Consider the following 18,297-nt stretch of genomic DNA (forward strand, 5'->3'; position numbering starts at 1 on the left):
CCAGCCTTCTGGAGTAATGCTTTGCAAGCAGTGATTACAGGGGTTGATGAAAAGCAGGACGAAATCATGATCTCCCCACCACTTTCTTCATGTGCTATGGGTTCTTTGAATCCAAAAGCATATAATTTAATTATTAAAATATCTCCTAAATATGTAAAATAACCTATTCCATTTTGAAAACATTACAAAGTAATAACAATATAAGGTTTATCCTCTCAGTCTCAAAATATAAAATACGTGCATTTCTGCAGTATTACATTTTTTATTAGCGTTTCTGACTAAACATAGCTAGTTATAATTGAATGAAGTACTGGTCTTTTGATACTTTTTGATACTGGTCATGATGCTTTTTGATACTGGTCTTTTCTAAGCATAAATTGTAATATTCCTTTCCCCTATTCATATCTTTAAGACACTGAAAGAAAGCAAGAACACATGTAAAAATACCATTCTTTGTATTTTCAGAATTGTCCATCTCAGGTGCTCAGACATTACACAGGACAAATACAGACAACAACCAACCGCGCAGTAATCTGTCACAACAGTCAACTTAACTAATGAATACCTGTCTGTATTGTCCTGTTTTGCATTATAGAGAATCTTACAACTCTCCTGCTTCCCTAGACTTCTGATAAGATGCAGAAATGTGATAAATTTCTCCATGCCACCTGATGGCAAATAGCAGGAATAATCAGCTTACCAAAAGGCTACATGCAATTTGTAAATGGTCATGTGTATTCTCTCACACAGTCTCCTGACTTCAACCATTTTCTCCTTACACATGCCTGAAAGATGAGAGCGGAGGAAAGTAAACCCAGAGGATATGAAACAGCCAAAATTATTCTTTAAATTACAACATTTTCAAAGAGAAAATATGTATTAATTTTCCCGGCTTCAATCAACGGATCTTAAAAAGGCTTAATTTCATTGGACTGCAATCAGTACCAGAACCTCTCCTACAAGATCTAGACTGTGGATCAGGTGCTAAAGACACTTCATATGCTTTCTTATCTTTCTATTTAATCTTTATATAACATACCTTCCAAATACCACACAAGAATTTTATAACATACATTAGATTATTTTAAATGGAACTACTATGTTTTGGATTGGTGCCAATGATAATACTCTTTCATTGCTAGCATATAATATTAAGATCAGTCAGTAACACCACCATTTATATTGGTCATGTATTTCAGAGAGGCTTATCTGACAATCAAAGTGGTGTTTCAGAGTGGTATTTTGCTGAAAAGAATTTGCAAGAACACAGAATTCATTATGGTCAACAGAGATGCATAGTAAGCAGAGAAACATGGAATGTGGGAGCCTGCATTGTAGTGTACATGTAAGACAGAAACAAACCTACACTCAGAGCCTTGGTTAACCATTGAAAAGAAATAAGAGTTCTTTATTGTTGGAACTCTGTACATGAAAGGAAAGTGAGAGATAGGTCTCTATGTAGCTGTCTAGTCTTAGGATGCCAATGGATGGCAGAATGGGTGGTCCTGCATCCATGATGCCAAGAGAAAGAAGTGGAGAGTGTGACAAAGAGAGGAAGATGAGATGTCATGAAGAGGAAGTCCCTGAGAATAGCATTCTACACATCAAAGGATAGTGCCTGGGTAGTAAAGAGCAAAAAGTAAACAGGTTTCTGACCTTTCTATCTAACTCTTTGGTTTGTCCCTCTCTGAAAACCAAGTAAAGGACAGCATTCAGTCCTCCTCTTCTTACAATTACATCTCTTGTGAAAGTATAGGTCACTTGGCCCAACTCTTTATCAGCTGATATAATAGTAGTATAGCTGCTTATAAATGCTTTAAACAGAAAGCTACATAAAGTATATTATTAGGAATTATGGATATATTTCCTACTCCACATTTCTATTACAGTTTTGTTGTGCAGACTAAAAGCAATCACACAAAAAGATGTACATCACTCAGGGGCCCAATCCTAAACCAATCTAAGTCAATCAAAGAATGATGTTACACTATCCCAAGTTCTGTGTATCTTGCAAAGGAAAACAGAGTATCAAGTTTTGGAATTTGCTTTCCTTCAATATGGAAAATTGTAAGATCAATGAGGTATCCTAGGTTTCCACATGGGAGAGAATCCCCTATGTTTTCATTAACTGCCTGAACATTTCTGTGGAGGGTAGTTGAATGGTAGTCTTACAACAGAAGTTACACCCTCCCTAAGCCCATTGATTTTAATGGATTTAGGAAGAGTGCAATTCTACTTACGATTGCATTGTTAGAAATTTTCCATTTAATTCTGCTTGGATAACATAAAAAAGAATCTACATATTAAATCTTTCAAATGATAGTTATACATTAATTTCTTGTAACAGTAAATGAAAAGCATTTAAGAACCAGGTTATATTTAATAACTTACATCAAGCTTGCCTAGGCTTCTTATTAATTCTAATTTTACTTACCCTATAGAGAAAAAAATTCCCTTCTCTTCTGTTTTCTTTTCTCAATTTAATTTTACAATACTCCATTCATTACCATTGTTCTTTGAATCCTATTTCAGCCTAGGAATATTTGGATGACTAGCAATGTGATCATAAGCAGAGTTACACCATTTAAATCAATTAAAACCAATGGGCTTGGAACAGTGCAATTCTACTTGGGACTGAACTTCTAATGTAATATTTTTATATAAAAGAAGATGAGGGAATGATTTTGAGGCCGTAAGAATACAGAGTTGAGTGGCATAGATCTCACGTTGTAGCAATAAGACCAAAATTATGAGAGAAAATACACCGAAAGGTGGCATAACAGTGACCATCATATACTGAATGTACATAATATTTACTTTAGAGATCTGATGTGTCCATACACTTTACATGAAGAGAAAATCATATTTATTACAGATGGATTTCAAGACCAATGGCAGGACTAATGTAGGCAGTTGAATCTGACTAAGCAGCTTTTCTCCTGTTATCACTGAAAGATGGAGGGTGGGGGTTGCAGGGGTTGATCAGGGGAGAAAGGCCCCACCCTATCCAGAAACACCACTTTGTGCTTACAATTGTGCACAGTAGATCTGAATCAAAAGAATGGACACTTCTTATGAGGAGATCATTCCTTCAGACATGCAAAAAATATTCTACAGCAGAGGTAGCAGCTGAGGGGAAGAAGACAGAGAACGAGAGTAGATTGTAAGCAAGTGAGCATGGGTAGCAATGTAAAATTAGGCACTATTTAGGGGGGGGGAGTAGGTTTCTAGAGTCTCCTCTCAAGTGCAGAACCCTGGGTCATCTTCTTAATGCTACCTACTTTCTGTAATAGTTGAATCAACTAATAGTTATTTGTTGCCTCATTCTGAATTCCCTTTGATCAGTCATCATCTTCCTATTTTACTGGATCATATCTCCATGTCAAGGATTGATCTCTCTCTCTTAAAGTAAGATTTTTGTGAGGCATACTTAGACAAATCGGAGAGATTCTAAATGACACTTCACCAGTTGTTTAGTACCATAAGAAGAGACTAAAGTTCTCTTTCTATTCAAAGGCAATATACCAGAGTGAATATGAATAATGTATGTACAGATGTGTGTGTGTGTATAGAATGATGAAAACATGTTCTAAAATCAAGTACTGACTATGAAAGATTATATGCTTTGACATTGGTTAACAATAAATATATGACCTTATAGAAATGCATGTTATCTGCAGATGGCTGATTATAAATAAAGCGTTCTTGAGCATGGCTAAATTAACTTCATGTTGACATGGAAAGTCTTCCTTCTTCCATTAGACAACATGAAGAGAACACAAGGAACAAAACATGAACCATTCATTAATGCACAAGGTATATCTTATCTACAACTTACTCAGCAGGATCAGAGATAGTGAGATTATTCATCTCTCCACATGTGCAAAACAGTACTATCCACTTCTATAGCATAGATAGAGGTTCCTATTAAAAATATTTGTAATAAAATACAGAATACATCTGATGCACTTAAGTTTCCACATTTTTCATGAAGGTAATAATCATTTGGATGCTATCAAAATCATTTAAAACAAATATTGCACTCAATAAATGTGGCAGCCTATGAATTTAAGGTGCAAGAGACATGTCGGAGCTATCTCACACCTCTTTTGTACCCAACATAAAACTCTGTAAATTCATTGCCTCACTTACTGATTTTGACCTCCTTCAACAACTTGTGCATTTTGCATAGAGCACTCAATCCCCAAGAAAAGAGCTGCATTTAAAGCCACATACGGGAAATGTTATACAAAACTCTTCATAATTCACATGTAAACAAAGTTCTTTGTGCTCCCTCTTCTGTATAAGCCAAGGGATTGAGAAGTCTTTTGAGGATTGTCTGAGGAAAAGAAGAGCAAAGCAGAACTCCATAACATCTAAAGTAAGGCGCTCCCTAGGGAATGGGCAGAACGAAGCATCATGCTAGGTATTAAGTCACACTGTCATTATTTTCATGTGTCTTCTTTCAGTTGGTGGTCACACTGGCTTCTTTCTGACGTAGTCTTTCTTTCTGTTGTTTAAGAAAAAGGAACTTTATTATCATTCTTTTCTTTAATTTTCCATCTGTTCTCAAATTGCAAAGAATATGTGGTCTAAAAGACATGAAGAATGGAGCAGTTCGAAACCAGAGTAGATGTAAGGCATTTTTTCCTTTCAGAAATTTAACTCCTGGAGAACCATATCATGAAAAAGATAGCAAATTTCAATACAGACATATTTAGAGTCTTGGGAAACGTTTTCTTTAATTCTAGGACTCTTATCCCCAGTCCTACTGGCACTAATTCACTCCTTTATATATCACAAAGACACTGCAAAAAACTACAGCTGTGGTCTGGAAGAACTTTCATATTAATTTTAGGAAATATTGTATTTTTTAAAAAAAACCTAGTAATGTTAAATGCAAACACAAAGGAGGGTTTTTCTGTGTGTGTGCAGAGGAATACAACAGAGCAACAAAAGTAGAAAAAGTATAGGTGTTATCTGTGTGTAGGTGCTTCCCATTCTCTTCCTTGGAAAGATAGAGAGTATGGTGGATATTCTTCATTGTATTTGCTGACAGCACTCTCGACTGCAGAAAAGAAGCCTCTGCTTGTTTGGAGAAATGTGTGCACGCTGGAATTCCCGGACTGCAGCCAATATTGGCAAAAGTTAATGACCTCTGCTATTCTTTCTTATAAAACTGTCAAACGACCATATCATCCTTAACTTTGGCTCTTCATATTTTACAATCTGTCATGATTTAATAATTTCTTTTATGCATATTGCTGCTAAATTGAAACTGCCTTAATCTGGCTAACCAATATTGATTGCATCCATGTACAGCAAAAGAATTTTCCATTTGTCTACACACATGGAAAAAAAATGGCAGCCTAGACTGAAGAAAATGCAGCAAATGAGACTCATTCATAGATAAACAGAATGGCACAGGCAGAAAATTGTCCTATTAGCTAGGTTTTCAATCTGTTCCTTCCTACTTCAGAAATACGAAATGGATTCCTTGGAAACACAAAACCATAAACATAGTTTGTGGAATTATTAGGAATACAAGCACAGATGAGTTAGAGAGAGGTGACAAAACTGAGGCAGCATTTAGGATTTTCAGGCATGCTCTTTTTTCCCAGCAAAGGACTGTACAGGGACAGCTTGGACAAAGCCCACCCCCCTTAGTTTGTGAATATTGCACTGTCATTATTCCACTGGAAAAAAATGAAGATATGCGCTCAGAGACTGGAATTGATATATAAAACTTCTTTTGAATTAAAATAAAACATGCATGCTACTAGCTATATATAAAAGAAAGCTGGAAATCAGAGTCGCTTCCAAAATGCATCATACCAGACTGGCAGTGGGATTGATTTTCTTTGTATCCACCTTCTTTTCTGCAGTTAACTTGCTCACTGATTGCTGGGCCAGTTTGAGTCTGAAATATAACACACACACAAACACAACATGTCTGGTTAGAACTGAAGAAATGGCATCTGCTTGGCATATGAAGGTGGCTGTTGAAGAGCACTGAGATTCTCGGTGAAACTAGAATTTTGAAACACAGTACAATGATTTTATGAAGTGCATTGATCAGATTTCAACAACTTCAATCTGAATACAGTGTCTAGGCCTGGCCTTTGCTATGTTTGTAACTTTTGGTTGGGATTCAGTCCGGTTAGGCCCAAGGTGTGGTTCTTGCCCCAGTGCTAGGATAAAGGAACCTGGGGATGGTGATTGTTTTGTTGGGCAGATGGACTGTGGGGCAGGCTCCCTGCTTGGTTTCTCTACACTGAACACTTTCTGTATATCTTCTAGCTTTTCATACTCAAGTAAAGATGGTATCATAACAGAAGACTGAATAAATATTCTTCCCTCAGTTATGAAGCAGAGAAAGGATGACTGATTGAATGTACCACTCAAAGCACTTTTTATCCTTTCTTCAGATCTTGGTGTGCATGTGTGAAAAGCAGAAAAGGAGTTTTAAATGTGATCTCTGATTCCACTGATGGCAATACAGCATTGGTTTACAATCTCATTTCAACTGTCCTGCACTTTACAATGCAGATGTGATTTCTTTCCACTTAAAACATATGCACTTAAGTATAGACTAGAAATTTTGTTGTATGGAAAATTATGCTTATAAAGCTATTGTCCCATGACAGCAACAGCAATCTGTGTTCAGATATTTTTTCAAAATATTTGTATCTACCAAGCAGCCTGCACACCACAGGAAAACATTAGACCTGAAGAGAGCCCTTCCATGATCCTCCTCCTTTGCTGAGAGGGGTCTGTCAGGGATGTGTTTTGACTCCTTTGTTGTTCAATTTGTATATGAGCAACTTGTATGCAAAACTAAAATCACCTGGCCATCAATCTCCTTCCCTAGCCAGTGTTGAAATTCTTGTATCGTTATATGCTGACGATAACAGTTCTTCATTCTTTTATACCTGTTGGCCTCTGGTGTTTGTTGAAATCTTTTTCTCAATATTGCATTGGAGGAAAATTGGAAATCAATAAGGTTATGATTTTTATTAAGTGACAATGACCTCCAAGTTATAACTGGGAAATTAATGGGCATAAAACAATTTCAATATTTGGGAATAATCTTTTGATGTAACTTGTAATGGAAACAACATATTGAGGAGACTCAAGTTAGCTGTTTGAACCACCAATGCAATAATTTATTATTTTTTCCAAAGGAGGCCAATACATAACTGGGAGCTCCATTGTTATATGGTGCCCCAATCTGGATTTCTGATTGCCATGATCAGCTTGACCCCTTTTCTGCTATATTCTTTTGAAGAGTCATGGGAGCTCCACACTGTGTGTGACAGGAACTGTACAAAGATCTGAATTAGGTGTGTGCTCCCTAGAGGTAAGGGCCTGGGCACCTGCTTTTAGATTTTGGCTCAAGCTAACTTATGCTTTCCCAGAAATGGGTAGGCTCTTTTTACTGAAGATGAACGTCTTTAAAACAACTGGGCATGACTCCCAATAGCACAGCAGCAGCTGTCTGTAGTAGAATATGGATGGTCAATGCCTTTTAAATACTAAAACAACAAAAAAATCAGGCTGCCTATTCCTATTGACTTTGGGTAAAGCTACAAAGGACTTAAAATCGACCCCATAGAATTAAAAGAATAGGATTATTGGATAATGAGGATAAATTGTGTTTTGGCATCTTGAGGTCCAGGGATAAAACTAAGAGTCCTAGTTAAGTTGGCTACCTGGTTGCCTTAACCATGGTTAACACCAGTGCAAGATATATTTATGATTGTGATTAAAGCAAGTGGGAGAATGTACTTCCTGGGTAAGGAAGCACTACAGGGTTTGTTCTTAATCTTTTAATCTCAGCTATGAGATCAGGCCTGCTGCACTAGATCTGACTTGATACTTTATTAGTGCATGAGAGACTCTTCAGTACTCAGAACTACAACTGAACATTAATATTACACTACACATAATTCTCTGTGCTGGGACTAAAAAATGTGTGTTATCAGTCACTAATGACCCACTTTCCAAAGAAAGCTCCATTTTTCTCCGTGTAGCAGACTACTGAAAGCTTATCCTCAGGACTGCTGCCTTGAATTTCTCTTAATTTTATACATTAACTAGCGAAATACACATTGCCATCCCTGTAACATGGCTAGGCAGATTTTAAACTTCATAGCAGGGGTACTCAGATGGAGGCTAATTTTTTCCCACAACAGAAAATGGCAGCCACTAATTACAAGTTAACCATGGATTCCATCTGCTGAAAATCAAAACACTGAGAAGAAAGCATGTTTCTATGATCCCTTAATTCTGTTTTGTGGCCTTACCAGAGTGTGAGAGAATATTGGGAATAGGCAGATGAAGCTGAGGCACTGATCTACCCTCTTATATGGGAGGTTGGTATTGGTAATCAGTTTATTCAACTAACAGTTTTTTAAATTCCAGTAATTATATAAGATGGCAACTATGGGTTATTGGCTACGCAGCAGCCATGTCTAGAATTTTTAAAGCAACTAACAGGGAAATCCTAAACAGAGTTACTTCAGTCAAAGCCCACTGAGTAACCCTGCTTATGATTTCCCTGTTCGTTTCTTGTTCAAAGTCTGGATGCTTGATGCCGCTCTTGGACAGCTGTTTAATGTCTATGACTTCATTATTATTCTTGTTTAAGGAAAGAGTCATATTACTTTTTAGAGATCTCATTTAAACCATTTTTATGCAGTATGCTGATAAGAAATATAGAAATATACTATCATAAATAAAGTATTTAGAGATGAAATCTCAAAGGCTTAACTTAGTGTATGTGGCAAATGTTAGTCAGATTTCTCTCTTCATACTCTAGGACTAGCTCCAAATGTGCACACATTACAAAGAATTTAAAACATCTTCTTTGAAGTGTTTCCTTTTATCATAAAATTCTTAATTTTTAAAATATGTTGATGAGTTCAGTCACTCAATGTCATGACACAGCCAATACCTCATCCATACCAACATCCATAACTGGATTCCATTAAAAATCATAAACAATTGAACTTATATGGACTTTACTTGCTATAGTTCTTATGGAAAACATATACTTGTATGATATCTTCCAGTTTTTAAAAGTATAATAATAACATTCAATTTATATACTGCTGTAATGATTTGTGTTTCTTTAAATGCTTGGTGTGATACAGATGAAGAGTGGGGGTGAAAGATAGCGATGAGTGAGTGAGATGATTGGTTGATGACTGAGATTGTGGGTGGAGTTAAGAAGAGTGACTGGAGTGAAATCTGATTGCACAGTAGCAGTACTCTAGGGGTGGAGTGAACTGCAGTTTTTAGTTACTGAACAGAGAAAAAGAGGCATTCTTGTTTAGACAGGCAAGTTGTGTGCAGCCTGAGAGTGTCTATGTATTTCTGAGAGAGAACATTAATTCTGATTTAGATAGATTCGGTTTTGTTTTCTCAGCCATGTCGGACGCTCCTCTTCGCAGGTCCGAGAGGAAGCGCCTGAGCACCCTGTCCGGGCGGCTGATCTGCGAAGATTAGCCCCCAAAACTCCCAGTGAGGGAGGCTGGGTCCGGGACGCTGCGGGAAGAGCCCCCCGGAATCAATGCGGGGGGTTAATTGCCCGTTTGTCCCTACGGAGGCCGGCAGACGTGCGCGGCGCCTCAAGTGCTGCCGGGCCATGGAAAACGGCAAAGAGAAGAATTAGGCGAAAGCCTGCAAGTAAGCGAATCCCTTCTGTTACTACAAGCGCACGCGAAGGAGTGGTGGGATCTGAAGCTAAGAAGGCTCGTTCTTCCCCTTCGCTGAGTTTCAGAATCGGGTTGGCGGTTCCCCCCCCCTAAAATGGCAACGAAAAAACAAAGTCCCGCTCTGGGCAAGTCAGTTTCGGCTGCCCTGAAGGGAGAGTCGTTGGAGGAAGTAGTGCGGAGGGCGGTTGGTGAAGCCATAAAACCCTTTGTTGACAAGCTGAACGAAACAGATCAAAGGGTGGGCTTAATTGAGAGCGAAGTGAAAACCATTAAGGAAGCAGCGGGGGGGGGCAGAGAAGTCTGCTCGGGAAAGTGCGTCACTCGTGAAGGCTACGAATAAAGAGCTTAAGCTGGTGGAGAACCAGCTGATCGGGCTACAAGTGGAACGAACACAGACAATTTTGCGCCTCCAGAATGTGAAAGAGGAGGAAAATGAGGATTTACGGGGTCTGGTCTCGGAAAAACAGGTTTTACTTACCATAACTGTTGTTCATCTAGGTCTTCCGTGCAGGCACACATGGGACTGCGCACGCGCAGGCCTGCCGATACCGGAGATTTTAATAGCTAAACACCACCAGGGGGCGCTCCCGCCTCTCAGCGCGCATGCGCGGCCGCTTTCCCGCCGAAACGGCCCTTAAGAGGCGGAGCGCCCCTCACATACCCTCAGTTCCTCTTTCGCCGCCCCCTGCAAGGTAAGTACCAAGAGAGTTAGCGGGGAAGGAGGGAGGGCATGTGTGCCTGCACGGAAGACCTAGATGAACAACAGTTATGGTAAGTAAAACCTGTTTTTCATCTACGGTCTTCCTGTGCAGTCCCACATGGGAAGATTCCAAAGCTAAATACCTGGGTGGAGGTGACGCCAAAGCATCACTCAAAGATGGAGTGCAGAACTGCCGTGCCCACCGCTGTCTCCTTTCTATCTAGGATATCCAGCGCATAATGCTTCACAAAGGTATCCGCCGAGGCCCACGTCGCCGCCCTGCAGATGTCCTGGAGTGGAACACCTCTGAAGAGAGCCGCTGACGACGCCTGGGACCTGGTGGAGTGGGCATGCACTTGCAAAGGACAAGGTAGGTTAGCAGCAGAATAACAGGTCAGTATAGCCTGGACCACCCATCTAGAGATAGTCTGAGCCGAAGCCCGGTTACCCTTCTTCGGTCCAGCAAAACAAATAAACAAATTAGAGTCAATCCTAAATGGTTTTACCCTATCTAAATAAAATAAAATGGCCCTGCGAACATCCAAAGAATGAAGGGCCGCCTCTGCCTCAGAAGCCGGAGTCGGAAAGAAAACCGGCAGAACCAATTCCTGAGATAAATGAAAACGGGATACTACTTTAGGTAAAAACTCAACCTTTGTACGAAGAACGACCTTCTCAGGGTGAAATTTCAAATAAGGGGGCTCGCAAGATAACGCTGCCAGCTCCCCAACCCTCCTGGCTGAAGTAGCCGCAACCAAAAAGGCCACTTTCATGGACAAAAAACGAAGCGGACAGGAAGCCAAGGGTTCAAACGGCTTAGACATCAAACGAGTCAGAACCAGGGGCAACGACCACTGAGGGACCAAAGCCCGCACAGGGGGAAACAAATTATTCAATCCCCTCAAAAATAATTTGGCAGAATAGTGGGAAAAAACAGACTTTCTATCCACTGGAGGGTGAAAGGCAGAGATGGCTGCCAGATAAACCTTGACTGAGGAGTTGGCCAAACCCTCTTGCTTTACCTCCCACAAAAAATCCAAAATCTCAGAAAGGGTGGACTCAAAAGGATCCAAACCCCTGCGACTACACCACACAGAAAATTTGTCCCACTTAAGGGCATAAGACTGCCTGGTAGACAAACGTCTAGCATTTAAGAGAACATTAGTCACAGCCTCGGAGAAGGCAGCCCCGGCCTGATCAACCACGCTGTGAGTTTGAGTCTCCTGATGTCGTGGTGAAGAACCCCCCCGCAGGTCAGGAGATCGGGAACCACCGGGAGACGGATCGATTGAGTCTGTAGACTCAGAAGGGAGTGAAACCATGGTTGCCTCGGCCAATACGGGGTCACCAGGATGACGGACGCTCTGTCCCTCTGGATCTTGCTGAGGACCCGTGCCAGAAGCGGGAACGGAGGGAAGGCATAACACAGGGGACCTGACCAACTTAACTGAAACGCGTCCCCACTTGATTCTGGGCCTACTCCTCCTCTGGAACAATAAGCTAGGACCTTGCGATTTTCCACAGTCGCAAACAGGTCCAACTCCGGAGTCCCCCATTCCGAGAAGATAGGGGCGAGATACTTGTCCTGGAGGGACCACTCGTAGTTTTCCCTGTGGAGCCTGCTCAGGTGGTCCGCCATGGAATTCTGTACCCCCGGGATGTGAACTGCATGCAGCCAGACAGCATGATCTATGGCCCACTTCCAGAGTCTCATCGCCTCTGTGCAGAGAGCCACAGACGCCGTGCCACCTTGCTTGTTGATGTAAAACATCGCCGTCGTGTTGTCGGTCAGGACCTGAACGGACTTGTTCCGCACGACATCTGTAAAGGAGATCAAGGCATATAAAATTGCCCGCAACTCAAGAACATTAATATGTTCCTCACGTTCAGATTCAGACCATAACCCATGGGCATAAAGGCCAGCACAGTGAGCCCCCCAACCGAAAAGGGAAGCATCGGAAGTTACGGACAGATGAGTTTGGTGAAAACCAAACTCCATCCCTTTAAATAAATTAGCATCATCCCGCCACCACTCCAGGGAGGACAGCACCCCCCTAGGGACGGAAAGTCTCCTATTTTGAGAATCACGGGCCGGTGAGAATACTGAATTGAACCACAATTGGAAGGGTCGCATAAATAACCTGGCCAGCGGAACCACAGCCGTAGTAGAAGCCATGCAACCCAAAAGGGTCTGGATAAAGCGAACAGATTGGAAACGACACCTCTGAAGGGTCGAAATAAGCCTCTTAATTTTTGCAGCACGCTCTGAAGGCAAGAAGCCTGCATCCCGAACACCATCCAAAACCACTCCAATAAATTGGATGGAGCGCACCGGGGTCAACTTGGACTTCTTCTGATTAACAAAAAGACCCAGGCGTAAACATAAATTTAAGGTGAGATACACCTGATTGGACACAGAGTCAGCAGAATCACCAACCAAGAGCCAGTCATCCAGATAAGGAAAGATCTGGCAGCCCTGGAGACGTAAATGAGCCACCACTACTGCCACACACTTGGTGAACACCCTAGGTGCAGTGGCCAACCCAAAGGGTAAAACATTGTATTGAAAGACACGTTGCCCATAGACAAAACGTAAAAATTTCCTGTGTTCAGGGAAAATTGAAATATGAAAGTACGCATCCTTCAGATCCAGGACTGCAAACCACGACTGTTGGGGCAGCAAGGTCAAAACCATCTGTAAAGTAACCATTTTGAATTTACGAACTCGTATAAATTTATTCAAACCCCTAAGATCCAGGATAGGCCGAAGCCCACCATCCTTCTTCTCCACTAAAAAGAGGTTGGAATAGAACCCCAAACCAGCTGAAGCAACCGGAATCTCCTCTATAGCCCCTTTCTGCAATAGGGCTGAGAGCTCTCCCAGGATCTCTGAACGAGGGGGGTCAGAAGAAAACACAGGGAGACGTAGGTAAGGTAAACCAAGAAATTCAACTTTATAACCAAACTGGATAATAGACAAAACCCAAACATCGGAACAAATTGAACACCAGGCATCCAAAAAAGCATTAAGCCTGTCCCCAAATGTGGGGTCAGGTCCCTGTGATTGTCAGAATTGCTTATGTAATTGGTCCTGGTCCTTGGCCTGATGCTGTTGGGAACCAGGCTTGGGACGTTGGCCCTGCCTTCGTCTGGGAAAGGCAGATTGTGGGCTCTGGTAGCTCCTGCGCTGCTGGTAAGCATACCCTTGATAGGGCTGATAGCGGTGTTGTCTGCCACGCTGGAAGGAGCGATAGTATGGGCGAGAAGGCTGCTGCGACGGCTGGTGTAGAACCCCATACGAGCGGGCTGTCAAACGATCAGTCCTCTTCTTAGAGAGGAACTCGTCAGTTTTCTCTGAAAACAGAGTGGTGCCCTCGAACGGCAGGTCCTCAACCCTGTTCCTTGTCTCAACTGGCAGGGCGGTCGTGCGAAGCCATGCGTACCTGCGCAGTACCACCGAGGAGAGAAGTGATCGAGACGCAGTGTCAGCCATACTTCTCCCAACATTAATTTGGTGTCTGGAGAGACGAACAGCCTCCTCCTGAATGACCCGAAGCAGAGTGCGCTGATCTTCGGGAAGCTTAGGAAGAAAAGACGCCACCTTCTTCCATAAAAACAGCTGATAAGCCGCCATCATTGCGGCATAATTCGCCACTTTGATGCCAAACGTAGCCGAAGTATACAACTTCCTACCCAAGGCATCGATCTTTCTACTATCCTTGTCAGTTGGAGCCGATAGCGAGCCCTGGCGAGGCCGAGCTTGCATCTCCTCGGTGACAAGTGAGGATGGAGGAGGGTGAACGGCCAGGAACGGATGAGCATCGTCCTTGGTTCGGTACAAGCTCTCCACTTTTCGATTAGTGGCGGTAGCAGACGCAGGTCGAGACTGCAGCTTCTTCCATAGATCAGCAAACCCCTCAATAAGGGGAAAGGCAATCGAGGGAGTAGAACCCGAATAGATATGTTGCAATATCTTATCAGTAAATTTAGATTCAGTGGAAGTCACTTCAAGGTCCAGGGCTTTCGCCATTCTTTGGAGCAACTCGTTGTAGGCCCGAAAATCATCAGTAGGTGAGGCCTCATCAGATGGCCCAATCTCCTTTTCAGGTGACTCCGACAGAGGAGAAACACTGTAACGGGCCCGGGGTCGTGGAGAGACCCGATCCGACGGGAGGCGGGACGGGTCATAGCCAACATCGGAACCGACTCGAAATGAGGGAGACAACGAAGCACCTCTATAATGCCGGTCCGAGTAGTATGAACTCTCTCTACTAGAGTAACGAGGGACAGGATCATCTCGACGTCGACTCTCCCTGGATCGGCTCCGATAGGACCGTAGGGTCCGACAGCTAGAGCGACGGGCGGACCGACTCCTTCGACTCCGAGCCGACTGAATAGAGTCCGATTCGTACGAGGCCGATCGAGCCCGACCGGAAGGGGTAAGAGGCTTCTCGAGGAGAATGACATCGTCCTCCTGAGCCACCCGGTCCGGAGGAGTCTTGGACTGCGGACGATCACTCGCCTCTGCTCGTTGCTCCACTTGGACGGGAGCGGAGTCGACCGGAACCGACGGGGAAGAGGTGAGTAAGCCTTCCAACACTGCCTTATCATGCTTACTGGAATGCTTATGCTTCTTCTTTTTCTTTTCAGGAACGGCCTTCGGTCTCACAGCAGGATCCGAAGTCATCGGAACCGTAGAGGTGGTCTGAGTTGGCGGAGTCGACCTCGGAACCGACGGAGTCGAACCTCTATGGGCGCCACGAGCAGGCGAAGCCGAGACAGCCGACGAGATCGAAGGAGGTCGACTTGCTAGATGTCTCGGAACCGAAGCGGTCGGTTCCGACAAACTCCGACCCGAAGGGATCCTCTCGGACCTCGACTCCGAGCGACTCGGAGACGGCTGAGAACGAGGAGTCTTGGAACCCGAAGGTACAGGAGGACGAGAGGACGCAGACGGAGCAGACGAAGACTTCGGTGGAGGGTCCTCGACCGACATCGCACGCTGCCAGAGAAAGGCATGCAAACGATCCGTCCGTTCCGCCCGGGCCTTGGAGGTAAACGCGCGGCAATGCTTGCACGCCTGAGTGTTGTGAGTTTCCCCAAGGCAATACAAACAAATGGAATGGCCATCCGACCTTGTCATCTTACGATTGCAGGTCTCGCAACGCTTAAACAAGGCCTTCTCAGACATCGCGAACGAAGAAAGCTGTTAAACCTCAACGATCGGCGGCGAAAGAGAAACTGAGGGTATGTGAGGGGCGCTCCGCCTCTTAAGGGCCGTTTCGGCGGGAAAGCGGCCGCGCATGCGCGCTGAGAGGCGGGAGCGCCCCCTGGTGGTGTTTAGCTATTAAAATCTCCGGTATCGGCAGGCCTGCGCGTGCGCAGTCCCATGTGGGACTGCACAGGAAGACCGTAGATGAACTACTGGTGACACCCGCGAGGGCAACTAAAGAAGAAGTAAAAAGCGCCATTTTGGAAGTCTGTCGGGCTACTTCAAAATATGCAATGAAGCGTCAGCTGCCTCGCGAGATCATCATTGATTTTTCATCTAAGAGGATCCGGGACACTATCCTATATAATTCATACAATGCAGATTTGGACTTTTTGGGTAATAAAGTTAAGATATTGAAAGATGTCCCATTTCTAGTTCGGAAAAGACGTTTTAAGTATAAAAAGTTCGCAGCTCTTCTGAGAGAACGTGGAATAAAGTACAAGTGGTTATTTCCGGAAGGAATCTGGTTCAGTCACAAAGATCAAGCTTTCAAGATATTATCAGAAGATCAACTAAGGGATTTTGAGGATAAAAATCCGGAATTTCAGTGCACCAAGCAAGACGAAAAGGAGAAGTCTGAGGGGGGGGGAGGAAACGAGCACTGCGGCTGCAGTTGCTCAGAGAGAATTGTGTCCGGGACCCAGGAGGGGAAGGAAAATTTAATTGGAATTTAAATTGTAATTTGCATTTAGTAAGGTCAACCACTCCATCAATATAACATAAAGCTTTAACTTTTGAATAATGGCAGTATGAAGGGAAAACATTTTGTGTAGCATAGTGGTTACATGTTGTAGTTGTTGTGTTTTTTTTCCCTTCCTCCCCTTGTTCCCTTTCTTCCCTTTGTATTGTTAGTTAATGTAGTTAATAAAAAATAAAAAAAATATTATAAAAAAAAATTCTGATTTAGATAGATAACCTGTGTGGAAGCCTGAACTCTGTATGTCTGAGAGTAAACATTCATTCTATCTGAACTAGGCAAACTGTGTCCGCGCCTAAGAGAGAAAGTTATTTGCTGCCCAGAGTTGAGAGGTGGCAGAAGGGAGTAGAACATGGTGACAAAATCACCAGACACAATTAGATGGAATAAAAAAGAGGCCACAACTTTATTAAATACAGCAATAGGAGCATTGATGATACATAGGGATCGGATCCCAAACATTGGCTGACCTGCCTGCCAGCCGATGGCCTCCAGCCCCTTCAGACCCTGCTGAGGGGGGGACCCTGGAGTGGCAGTAAACGGGATATCACGTGGGTATACACCCCTGTGTGAACCACTTGGGAGTGAGTCTGCCCCGGCAGCCCCCCGAGCTGGACATGCACCACCATGACTCACTCCCAACATTCCTTATGGGAATCTCCAAAATGAGGAGATTGAGCATGCAGGCCCCAACTCCCCACAAAGGGATCAGATCTCAATGCAAAACCCGCCCACAAATTTGTGACAAATGGGAATAACAAAACTGTTATTAGAATCTGAACCAAAACACCTGAATATAGGAAGGGCCAGGTGGGTTTTGCCAGGCGAGCACAAGTGAAGTGGAGGTGTGGTGGGGGTTCCCCTTAAATATCTGCTGGCCAGACCTGCGGGAAGACTACGCTCCTCAGGTCCAGCGCCGAACCCCGTCCCTGCCAGCAAGCCCCCGATCGGCTCTGATTGGCCGATGGGGCATTTCAAACTCATTGGGGCACAGGGCCGCCATGCCTCTTGCCCATCCGATGCCCCAGGCAGCAAACTGGCCACCAGGTAAGTCTGGGGCTGCTGCATATATCTGTGTGACTGAGGCTATGTAAGGAAACTTTAAAAACCAATAACTATCTTTGAAACCATCAAGCTTAAGTAATAGTAAGAAACCAATATGCTTCTTATAAAAATAAAAGGTTTTTTTTTCATCCCCGAGTATATGTTATTCCTATATCCCATTCCTATCCTCATGGCCATATAGTCCCATGAAGGAGCCAGACACTTGGGCACATGATTAAAAGGCACATTTAAATTAACTAGTTTGGAATATAATTTCTGGTGGTAGCAATCTACCCAGAGGGTGTAAGAAGGAGAGGGTTAAAGGCAAAATCTTACTACACAACAGAAAGGGGGTTGTAAACAACTGCCTTTCAGGACAACTTAACACCCACTCAGAGCAGTTTACAAAGTGTGTTATTATTATCCTCACAGCAATCACCCTGTGAGGTGGGTGGGGCTGAGAGAGCTCTGAAAGAGCTGTGACTGTCCCAAGGTCTCCCAACTGTCTTCAAGGGGAAGAGTGGGGAATCAAACCCAGCTCTCCAGATTAGAGTCCTGCTTCTCTTAACCACTATACCAAACTGGCTCTCAGCCATATGAAGAAATATATATATAACAGACATATATATATACGTATACAACAAGGAATACAACTTGCCGGGAAACCTTTCTGGCCCAACTTCTGTTCAGGATGTTGAAACAGGAAAAATCCATCCTATAAACCTGGTGGAAGTGGTCCTGCTTTCTCTATTACTTCCAGTGCCAGCTTCAGGTTCTGCTCAAAGAGCTCACATCTGAAGGGCATCTCTAGGGAGTATTGATAGTTCTCGACATACTCTTTAAATAAAAAAATTAAATTTAAAAC

At 43.2% G+C, this 18,297-nt stretch overlaps 2 protein-coding genes and 1 long non-coding RNA gene across 3 annotated transcripts in view; 1 reads left to right on the forward strand and 2 right to left on the reverse strand.

Annotated features, from left to right (window-relative positions):
- Nucleotides 1-319: 319 nt before the first annotated feature.
- The window catches only part of FMN1 (formin 1), a 197,426-nt gene continuing 179,448 nt past the window's right edge, over nt 320-18,297 (reverse strand). Inside the window, exons 16-17 of the mRNA XM_054971273.1 lie at nt 5,836-5,920; nt 320-4,510 (exon numbers count right to left, since the gene is read on the reverse strand). Coding sequence (XP_054827248.1) covers nt 4,466-4,510; nt 5,836-5,920 — 130 coding nt within the window. The 3' untranslated portion in view covers nt 320-4,465. The remainder of the gene's footprint in view (nt 4,511-5,835; nt 5,921-18,297) is intronic.
- On the reverse strand, nt 10,226-13,009 carry LOC129324195 (uncharacterized). The gene is made up of 2 exons (XM_054971274.1): nt 10,563-13,009; nt 10,226-10,404 (listed from the first exon to the last, which is right to left on the reverse strand). Exon 1 carries the CDS (start codon nt 11,973-11,975, stop codon nt 10,587-10,589), a length of 1,389 nt encoding a protein of 462 aa, XP_054827249.1. The 5' UTR covers nt 11,976-13,009; the 3' UTR covers nt 10,226-10,404; nt 10,563-10,586.
- LOC129324196 (uncharacterized) lies at nt 10,645-15,811 on the forward strand. The gene is made up of 3 exons (XR_008596521.1): nt 10,645-10,789; nt 15,070-15,473; nt 15,576-15,811. It is a non-coding gene; the product is annotated as an uncharacterized LOC129324196 (long non-coding RNA).

This window comes from Eublepharis macularius, chromosome 2 (genome assembly GCF_028583425.1).
Source record: "Eublepharis macularius isolate TG4126 chromosome 2, MPM_Emac_v1.0, whole genome shotgun sequence".
NCBI lineage: Eukaryota > Metazoa > Chordata > Lepidosauria > Squamata > Eublepharidae > Eublepharis > Eublepharis macularius.

What these genes read in the sequence shown, in the direction of transcription:
- LOC129324195 (XM_054971274.1), bottom strand. Translation starts at nt 11,975, where the DNA reads ATGGGGGACTCCGGAGTTGGACCTGTTTGCGACTGTGGAAAATCGCAA.